Here is a 10,174-nt window from a genome sequence, read left to right on the forward strand (position 1 = left end):
CGTTACCAGAGAGCAAAAGTGACACCAGGAACACAGAAGTGTAGTAAAAAATATAAAAAATAAGTAGTGTCTATCTGTCTGTTTATATACATGGACAGTATCTGCTTTAAAAAAGGAACAAAGCTTGAACAACACTGATCTGACCTCTCACTGCGGTATTCTCGAACGAAAGCCTGACGTGTGCGGCCCGGATGAGGCAGGGCTACCACGGGCCACGGCCCGGTGGCGGCAGGCGGGCGGGGCCGCACACCCGTGACCCCGCTTTCCGCCCGTCCCTGCCCGACGGCCACACCTGGCCGTATTGCACACCCCCCCCCCCCCGCCCTGGTCAGTTGTTCATTTTGGACCCTGATAATGAAATGCATAAAAACTTAAATTAGCAGCGGAAATAAGATGGGCAGCAGGAAGAAACCTCTCCGGGGCCCTCCGAGGCACGTGGGGGACTGAAGCCACGTGATCCGGGCCGGAGCCCCAACCTCAGTCACCCACGGCTTCTAGTCTCTTCCTACGGCTCCTCTGAAGGATCCTGGAAACCGACCTCGAGCAGTTGATAAAAGTTCTCATCTAAAATAAGAAAACACCGTCCTTGGGGTTCTGATTTCAGGGTAGAGAATTCCAGGAATTTGTAGATTATTTTCTCCTGGGCCGGCCAACAGAGCCTTTTTAAAAAAACTGATACATAAAAGTAGAAAGTTCACAGTCCTCGTTTTGAAGCGTAAATGTTTCGGGGAGTGGAGAATCGTTCACCAAAACAAACAAAAAAGGCTACCAAACACACACGCACGCACGCGGATGGACACGCGGCCCACGCCACGGTCTCTCCCGAGGCAAGCCCCGCGTGGCCCCCGTGGCCCCCTCCCGCCGCCCCGACCGCAGTGGCGCTGGCCAGTCCAGCCAAGCCCTGTCGCCTCTCGCCCCGCCGCCCTCCTTCCCCTTCCCGTCCGCCCACCCTGGCACGCCCCTCAATTATTATTTTTCTTCAGAAAGTTTCCAGGCCCTGCTCAGAGTTGCATTTGCTCAGTGCAAGGGAAAAAGTAAAACCGAGAAGAAAGTAAAAAGCCAAAACACCAAACGTATTGCTTGTTTCGCTTCTAGAAACTTATTGGCTTCGAGTCCGGAAACGTCTTCACATACTCTGAAATTATTGCTTCGAAGGGCCGGCCGGCCCGAGCCGCAGGCGGGGGGGGTCCTCACTGCACCAGCACGAAGGTGCCCAGCCGGCCCGAGGTCAGGTCCTCTATCTCGCAGTCCGCCTGCGGCAGCCCCGCGGCCACAAAGCTCGGGGGCAGCGTGGCGGCGGGCAGCGGGGCTGTGGCGCTGCCGATGTGCAGGTGGGTGTCCAGCAGCTGGGCCGCCGCCGCCACCGGGGAGCCCCCCGCCTGCAGGAAGCGGGGCGGCAGCAGCGGGCCGGGCGCCAGCCCCAGCTCCTTCTGGAGTCCCGACACGAGGAGCGCGCCGTCGCACGGGGCGAGGACCAGCGGGGCCGGGGGCGGCTGGGGGGCCTGCTGGCAGCCGGGCGGCCCCGCCGGGTGGTGCTGGAGCTGGAGCAACCTGGAGGGAGGGAGGGGGCGGGTCAGCCGCCGGCTGGGGCTGCTCCCCACGCGCGAGGCTGTGCGTGACTAATCCCTGACATTTCCATTCTCCGTCTTGCTTCTGCAGCAGCTCAGAGATGCCAAGCAGACGCGACGTTCTTATTCGCTGCCCCCCCCCGCCCCCCACTCACGGGCGGGCCTCAAAGTGAGGAAGGCCGACTGCTCCCCCCCTCCGCCCCCATCCGCCGGAACGAGGCCCCACCGGCGGATCCCCCCACACTAGGGGCCGGCAGGTGCACGCGTCTGATTCCGCGGAGAGGGCGAGGAGCTCCCGAGATCAGGTTACTCCAGAAACCCAGACGTCCCCGAGCCCTCCCCAGGGGGCGGTCACGGGAGCGAGGCGGGGGGCGTACCTCTGCTGGTGTAGGACCTCTTCCAGCAGGCTCCGGCCCTCCCGGCTGCCGGCCCCGCCGCCGTGCGGGCCCGGGCTCGGCGCGGGCAGCTGGAAGGCGCTCAGGCCGCCCCTCGTGGCCCGGCTGGAGGAGGAGGGCGGGCACACCTGGCGAGCCAGCCCCTTGATCTTGTTCAGGCCCAGGAGCCCTTTGGCCCTCGTGCTCTTCCTCAGCTGCTGCCGGAAGGCTTTCAGCCCTGGGGGGTGCAAAATCGAGCCGGTCCGTGGGTGGCCCGCAGACCCCGGGCCGGCGTGAGCAGGGAGGGACCCCATGCAAACGTGAAGGCGTGAACGGATGGCTTTCCCGTGGGGGTTAAGGGCACTCTCTGGTCATCCGATCGGATGACCCCTCCCGGGGCTAAGTCCTCTTTTCTTCAGAGTTTGATTTGGGGCAGCAGCTCCAACCCCGAACGAGTCTGGGCAGGGGTCCTCTGTGGACGGAGGCACGAGCGGGGCGGTGGGCTGAGGGAGGGAGCCCAGGCAGGCAGGTGGGGGCTGCCTCTGTGGAGGGTCCCTCCCTGACCTGTCCCCTCCTCCAGGTGAGGCGCTGCGGCCTGGCATCCAAGTGTCTCCTGGGCTTTTAGGACCGGCCACTAGGAGACCCTGTGAGTTCGTCCCAGAAGACGGGGACATCTAGAGCTCCCTGGCCAGAGACTCGGGGCGCGCCATCTGCACCGGGACAGGGTGGCGCCATCTGCACCGGGACAGGGTGACACCCTCCCAGGGGCACACACAGCACCTTCTGGGACGGGTGGAAGGGGAGCAGGAAAGGTTAGTCACCTTGAGTGAGCGAGGTGTCCGACGCCCTCCGGCCTTCCTGGAAGCTGATGGGGAGCAGAGTGACCCCTCCTGGGGCCCCCTGAGCCTGCAGCACTGGGGTGGCAGACTGGGCCCCCAGGAGCGGTGAGGCCAGTCTGAGAGGGGAACAGGTGCCCACCAGCCCCTGGGCGGCCAGGCGTCCACTGAGCCCCGCTGGGCCGTCGCCGGCCGAGAAGGTCAAGCAGCTGTCGGAACTGGTGCCCTCCGAAGGGCTCGCGGCGGAGGAGGAGACGACGATACCTGCAGAAGAAGCACGCGCTCCTGAGGGGCCTGACGCTCCCCAAGACCAGAAGCAACCCACCAGCACCCAAGTTTTCACCGGAAGTCAGAGGAAAGAACGGGCACGGACACTTTCTCCGTGCCTGGTGCACAGCCCCTGGGTCTTGGGACAGCCCGTGGGGCCAGCTGACAGGGGCAGACGGCGGTACTGGCCTCCCTGTGCCTACCCTCAACATGGGGCAGGAGTCTACGACGGCCAGAGGCTGTCAGAGGCGTCTGGGAGCCATGATGGCGGCCGGCCACCTTGAGGGTGCGGCTGCCGCCGTAGCTGACCGGTGGGGCTCAGACAAGGACACACGGGGGCCTGGGCTGCGGACCGGCCCTTCCGGCCCCCGGGGGCAGCTAAACCCCAAGCTGTCCTGCCACCGAAGGACCACGTGCAGTCTCGAAGTAGGATCTGCGTGGCCTCGGGGCCAGAGCAAAAGGCAAATCCGGACAAGGGCAATCAGACGCCCACCAGCCAATAAGGTGCACTCTCCATCGGCCGGTCAGAGTCTCCACCGCACGCCCGCCCCCTGGCCGGTGCCCCGGGCCGCGTTCCTGCCCCACCGGGCACTTACACGGAGGGGCACTCGGGGAGAAGCAGGTGGAGACCTCGGCCAGCGTGTGCCTCCGGCCTGTGCCGCCGGACAGGGGCTCCTGCGGCTCCCGCTCCTCCTCCAGGCCCTGGCCCTGCCTGACCTCCTCACTGATGCTCGCGTCTAGCAGGCCGCTCGGGGAGATGGGGCGATTCCGGAACACTCCGTTGCAGTTGGCGTCCAGGGGGCAGAGCAAGGGCTGGGGGGACAGACACAGACCCGTAACTCCTGGGGCTCCATGGGACGCGGGCGGGGGTCGTCACCACGGCTGGAAGAGCCCCTCCCACGCGACGGCTGCCCAGTGTAGATCACACACCTGGAGTGAGCTGAGGGGGTCACAGTCCGTGTCCGCCTGCAAGACAGACTGCCCGAAGGCCTGGGGCTGTGGGCACAGCAGGGAGGGCTGGAAAGAGTCACCAGACAGGCCTTCCTGAGGCACCTGCGGGCAGACAGAGGACAGACGTCAGCAGGGAGGTAGCTTTGGGGACAACCGCAAACAGCGTCACTAGGAAGGCCCCACTGGCTTTGCCGCGGGGCTGACAGGTCAGTCACCAGCTGCCCGGGCTCAGGACATATGCACCTTCCTCTCCAAGGCCATGCCGCCCAGGGTGACCAGGGGAAGGTGTCAGGAGGCCAGACCGGGGACAGTTAAGGAACAAGTGGCTGCAGGGTAGTGCCTGACCCGCAGCGGAGCGGCCGGCACCCCCTCTCCTCCATGTAGCCTCTGGTTCGTGGCTCCCACAGGAACCCCCCCACCCCCCATGCCGCATGGGCAGGAGACGGCACCCGGGGGGCCGGCGGGCTCAGCGGGCGTCTCAGTCCCGGGCCCGTCTGGGTGAGGGACCGTAACTGGCGGGCGTGGGGGTGCACAGTCTGGGCAGAGCTCGGGAAGGAGGCTCCCCCCCACCTCAAAGCCGCCGAGATCCGAGCTGCGCGGCCTCTGCTGCCGGGCCAGGCCGGGCCGCGCCGACGGCTGTGTGTGCCGATGCTCCTTCAGCCGCTCGAGGAGGAGGTAATAAATGGCAGCAAAGTGGTTGTAGCTGCTGTTCTGCAGTGACTGCAGGAGGCACAGGGAAGCGGGGTCAGAGCGGGGCGACAGGGCTCCGCGGCGGGCGGTGCCTCCGACGCTTCCCGAGCGGCTGAGGCTCCCTGACAGGCCTGTTCCCAGGGTTATTCCTGGGTGGCCGAGAATATCCTTTAGAGGAGTGGACAGCTGGCCCTTAAATTAGCCCATGCTCCCGTTTTAACTCGACTGGCGAGTGCCTGCGTTTCCTCGGGGTGAGCGCCTCTCCCGTCCAAGCCCGCGCGAGGCCGGGCGGTGGCCCTCACCTCCACGGTCCTCTGCCGGTCGATGCCCAGGGCGTGCATGATCCCCAACACCTGCTCGTCGTAGCGGCCCAGGCTGGCGTTGTAGCTGAGCGCAGAGAAGGCCGTGCAGGCCTGCCGCGGCACCGGGGGCTCGGCCTGCATCCACCTGTGCTGCCGGATCTGGGCGATGGTGATGCGCTTGCTGGGGTCCACCACCAGCATGCGGCGGATCAGCGTCTCACAGTCTGGGGGGTGAGGGAGGCCCGCTGAGCCCGGGCGGCCCCCCTGCGTGCTCCCCCCACCGCCCCGCCGGGGACCGGGCTCCCCTCCCGAGCGCGACACACGAGCGACCGTCCTAAAGGACGCTGAGACCGGGGCGGTGGCCCCGGGCTGCCGCTCAGGACCTGCCGCCAGGAGAGCCAGCAATCGAGGGGACGGGGTCCTGCCGACCTGCCCCAGACCGAGGACCAGGCCGGCCGGCATCCCAGAGACTAGGCCCTCTCGGGGGGACCGCAGAGTCGAGGCCCCCCGCCCCACAAGTAGGGCACTGAGGAAACACCCAGTGGGCTGGGCTTGTGTCGCAGGCGGCAGGGAAACAGCCCGCGGTAACGCGGCGCTGACTCACGGACCTGACGGCACTCCCAGACCGCCCCCTGTGCAAACCCCTCGTCCCGGGTCGCCCACCTTGAGACATAAAGAACGGGATACGGAAGCGGCCCTCCAGCACCCGCTGCCGCAGCGCCGGCAGGTTGGGTCCGTCGAAGGGGAGCGACCCGCACACCAGCACGTACAGCACGACGCCGAGGCTCTGCAAAGACCACACGGACGGCCTGGGGTCAGCGCCCGCACGCCCGCGGCCGGGGCCCTGGCGTCTGACGCGCGCCGCCCACGCGGGCTCCTGGCTCCTACCCAGATGTCCAGCTGGGGGCCTTCGTACTCCTTCCCCTCAAAGACTTCTGGGGCCGCGTACGGGGGGCTCCCACACCACGTGGACAGGGGCTCTCCCGACTTGTAGAAATTCCCAAATCCAAAATCTGAGGGACAGGAAAACGGACGGTGAGGTCACGGCGGAAACGGCAGGGCCACGGACACAAAGGCGCGCGCGCCCACAGCGGGGGGCCTCGTGGGCCCTTAGGAGACCGCGCTTCCCGGGCTCGGGGACCACCCCCTGCCCCCCAGCCCCGGAGGGCCCCTTGCCTGCCAGCTTGATGTCCATGCTGCCGTCCAGCAGCAGGTTCTCGGTCTTCAGGTCCCGGTGGACGATGTGGTGGCTGTGGCAGTACTCCACGGCGGACAGAATCTGCCAGAATTTCTTCCGTGCCTCGTTCTCGCTGAGGTGCCCGTTGGAGGTCAGATAATCTGAGGAGTGACAAGCCGAAGCTCCAGCCCTAACGTCCAGAAGTCTGGCCATCGTCTGGAGCGCGAGTGAGGAAAGCCGTACGACTTAAAGACGGGCAGACCCAAACGCCGGAGGGCGGATGCCTGACCAGCTAAACCCTCCGCTTTCAACAGACGTTAGACACAGGCGTGACTTACCAAACATTTCTCCATTTTTCGCGAATTCGGTGACAATGTAAAGCATATCCTTTGTCTCCATAACCTAAAAACACAAAGACCTAACGTTTAACCACACGGGAAGAGAACATGCCAACGGCATAAATAATCTACTCGAACCCCAGTAAATTTTTAACTTCCCCGAGGATGAGTGTATCCATTATCTTTAAAAAGGAAAGAAAATAAACACTTCTGTGTTAAAGAAACAGATACGGGGGTTCCTATTCAGGAAAAGAATTTAAAACATCAGAGGTGAATTCCTCACTAACCTGTCTATCCGAACGCACTAGAACCTTCCTGTATCACCGTGTTAACGCAACTGCCTCACCCACCCGCCGGCTCTGTGAGGCCTCAGAGGTCTGACACCGCAGCATGCACCGCTAGGGCTTTCTTCTAGCAGCCTAGCAGGCAACAGATGATTCGGGCCAGCGCAGGCTGAATAACAGATAACGAACACCCCTTCCCCCCTGCGTTATTGACATGACGAATTGGGCGCTGAGAAGCGGGTTCCGCCAGGTTAAGCTACGAAACTGCTCTTTATACGGCAAACCCCTCAGCATGTGTCAGTAGCAACAGCCGAGGTCAAACACACCCTGCAGGCTCACTTACGGGTCGGGAATTTTACTTCACTGTGCAAACAATTTTAAAAAAGAGTTGAAAATACAGCTAGCTAAGAAACAAGGTAAATTTCGCATCTTTGGTCCTAAAAGAAGGAAATCCAACTCCTTCCCAGGCGTTTTACAAGATTTCAAAGGGGGACACAGAGACAACACGTGCTCACAGGAACAGATTTCTTTAGGGTCCGAAATACGGTGTTTCCGTAAAAAAGACACTCTAAAGGCAACTGGTTTAAGCCGTAAATCTAACAAGACAGCAAACACAGTGTGTGTGACCAAGAATCTCCAATGTCCCGAAGTGTCCTGGCCCTCTATGTGTGCGGTAGAGGCCTGAGCAGGAAGGCCGAGGTTCGTCCCTCTCCTCAGTTCAAAAGAGAGCCGGAGAAAGAATTAAGAGTAAACGTGTTTGGGGTGTTGGGAAACCTCCAGGCAAGAGTGTAGTGTCTCAGCAAGGTTCTGGGGCCTGGGCCAGCTGGATGAGAGTTAGACACCAGCGTAAACCCCCGAGGAATGACACGCATTGCTGTCCCTATCACGTCCGAACAGTTAAAGCGACCCAGACAGCACCGAGAGGTTTCACTCCGCGAAAGGACCTCTCGCTCTGATGCTGGGGGCGATGTGCTGTCTAACTGGGCTGCTCCACACAATGGGCCAGCAGAGGGACAGGAAGACCAGGAAGGTACACTCTGGCTCATCCCTCCAGCAAAGTCAAAAACAGGGCTCGGGCCACTCCTGCGGAAACAGGCCAGGCACATTTCTCAGGCACTGACATCAGCGGCCGCGGAGGAAACTTCTTATCAAAGCGGCACAACTAAAAATGACACAGAAACAAAACACAAACCCGAGCGTATGGTGGAGGGCTGATGACTGCACTCAGTGACTCTAAGTGAACTGTCATTCAGGGGAACACAAGCCCGGTGACACTACTTCCGTGGGACAGTTTTCTCTTCTAACGCCCTCTCCTGCCACGCTGCCCGCCGAGCCTCGCCGTGGGCACACACACACCCGCACCGTCCCGTGTTCCTCTCAGATTCGGGAGGCTTCACGAGAATCCCCAGAAGGAACTTACACCCGGCACAGCTGGATGAAATACCGAGCATTTGCAAAAAACGTAGCAGCCGGCATCTCATCTGCAGAAGTGGTCGGGTAAGAGTTGCTTTACTGCGCTCGTTAAATCAGCGCTTGTAATATTCCAAAGGTATGATTTATTAGTTAAAACACGGTAACGACAATAAAGTCACAAAACAAACCGACAGACGGATAGGGCGAGGCATGTTCTTAACGCGGATTCAATGACAAGTTCTCTGTTCTCACCACGGCAAAAGTATTTTCATCTCTCCGTTTTTGACGGAAGAGTTGAAACGGGAAGACAAATGCCTTTACCACTGCCTTTGCAAAGAGTTCACGGAAACTGGTAAACGCAGCCGGTTTTAAAGTTGAATAATCATCTGCAAAGGGGGAAGCGTCTCCTTCCACTAAAATCTGTCCTATGCTAAATGCTTGACATGAGACAATACCCACGTCTGGTTGTTTGTTTTCTTAGGAAAGTGAATCTAACAACCGACCTCTACGCATCTAAAACTGGAGCGAATGACAATACGAAATAAAATTTTAATGAGGCAAATCTCAATTATGATCCAAAAGCAAGAAAATAATTGAAAACGCATCTGAAGAGCTTACAAAAATCAATCTATTTACCTTACACAGCCAACCCCCTGCCTCCCACACACACCCAAAGAGAGGGGCAAAATTCAGAATCGCAGACTTATTGTTGAAAATAAAAGGTAATAAATACACTTGCCAGAAGTAACAGCAAAACGCAAACTTGAGTCCTTACCTGATAAAGCTTTATGATGTGAGGATGATTCAGAAGCTTCATGATCTGAACCTCACGATATATTTTCTCCAAATTACTGGAGTCTAATCGAGTTTTATCGATTATTTTTATTGCAACCTACAGTTTAAAAGAAAGGATATTTTTGTCCCCAAACAAACGCCTTTCATTGACACGTTTTGTTTTTTGCAGCTTAATTTCTGTAACACTTTATGTCCCCAAAGGTCACAAAAAGTTGGGGGGAAAAAAAAAAACAAGTCACCATTAATGGTACTTAAAGTTAAGGAAGTATCTTAAATGTCTTCTAGCTCACTTTACAGGGCCTCGGCCTGGATCCCAGAGCCCCACACTCCTGGGTCATCCGGTCATCACTCTCTCTGCTGTCCCCTAGTATTTGTCGAAATTATTCAGAACCATAACATAAAGCATTTTCTCCTCGTGGAACTGAGAACTGTCAGCACTGAGACACTGCACGATGAACCCTGAGGGCAGGGAAACCACCCGGCCGCCCCCAGGGAGGGTCCTCACAGGCCAGGTCTGGCACACACCTGGGTTTTGGTGACTCGATGCCGGGCCAGCTTCACTACGGCGAAATTGCCCTTGCCCAGGGTCCTCTCGACGTCGTAGAAGCCCACCCGGAGGGGCTTCTGCTGGCTCTGGCCGGAGCCCGCGGGGGCCGCACTCAACTCCGACATGATCACCATGGCTCCGGGGCGCACCTGCGGGCCACCCGGGAGCGCACTCAACACCGGACCTGCCTGACCCGACCCGGGGGGGAGGGGGGGGCGGCGGCTCGCGCTCCCCGCCGCCCCCTCACTCTGCTCCTTTCTAAACACCTCACCTCGACCGGCACTTGCCCGCTCCCACGCCCGCTCCCACGCCCGCTCCCGACACTCCGGCTCCCAAGACCCCCGGCCCTTCGGGCGTGTGGACCCCCTCCACCCTGTGATCCGCGGTCGACTCCATCCCGACCCCCCGACCCCCCAGCCCCGCGGGGCGCGTGGGCCCGCTCCCACCCTCCCCGCCCCCTGCCGGTCCTCTGCTCCATCCCGACCCCCGGCCCCCCAGCCCCGTAGGGCGCCTGGATCCGCTCCCACCCGCTGCCCGCGGTCTTTCTCCATCCCGACCCCCGACCCCCCAGCCCCGTAGGGCGCCTGGACCCGCTCCCACCCGCCGCCCTGGGGACACTCCATCCCGACCCC

At 60.8% G+C, this 10,174-nt stretch overlaps 1 protein-coding gene across 1 annotated transcript; it reads right to left on the reverse strand.

Annotated features, from left to right (window-relative positions):
- Nucleotides 1-947: 947 nt before the first annotated feature.
- SIK1 (salt inducible kinase 1) lies at nucleotides 948-9,676 on the reverse strand. Its single transcript, XM_047099605.1, has 13 exons — nucleotides 9,521-9,676; nucleotides 8,976-9,092; nucleotides 6,504-6,567; nucleotides 6,165-6,326; nucleotides 5,877-6,001; nucleotides 5,652-5,775; nucleotides 4,989-5,212; nucleotides 4,567-4,716; nucleotides 3,976-4,098; nucleotides 3,642-3,858; nucleotides 2,764-3,042; nucleotides 1,946-2,180; nucleotides 948-1,551 (listed from the first exon to the last, which is right to left on the reverse strand). Exons 1-13 carry the CDS (start codon nucleotides 9,674-9,676, stop codon nucleotides 1,191-1,193), a joined length of 2,337 nt encoding a protein of 778 aa, XP_046955561.1. The 3' UTR covers nucleotides 948-1,190.
- Nucleotides 9,677-10,174: the final 498 nt, after the last annotated feature.

Source organism: Lynx rufus, unplaced genomic scaffold, assembly GCF_022079265.1.
Source record: "Lynx rufus isolate CCGP_SWC_20201006 ecotype Redwood Valley unplaced genomic scaffold, mLynRuf1.p SCAF_5, whole genome shotgun sequence".
NCBI lineage: Eukaryota > Metazoa > Chordata > Mammalia > Carnivora > Felidae > Lynx > Lynx rufus.

Coding starts and splice junctions, on each gene's coding strand:
- SIK1 (XM_047099605.1), bottom strand. CDS start 9,676: ATGGTGATCATGTCGGAGTTGAGTGCGGCCCCCGCGGGCTCCGGCCAG. Junction 4,717..4,988: donor ACCGGCAGAGGACCGTGGAG/GTGAGGGCCACC, acceptor TGCCTCCTGCAG/TCACTGCAGAACAGCAGCTA. Junction 4,099..4,566: donor CGGATCTCGGCGGCTTTGAG/GTGGGGGGGAGC, acceptor GTCTGCCCGCAG/GTGCCTCAGGAAGGCCTGTC.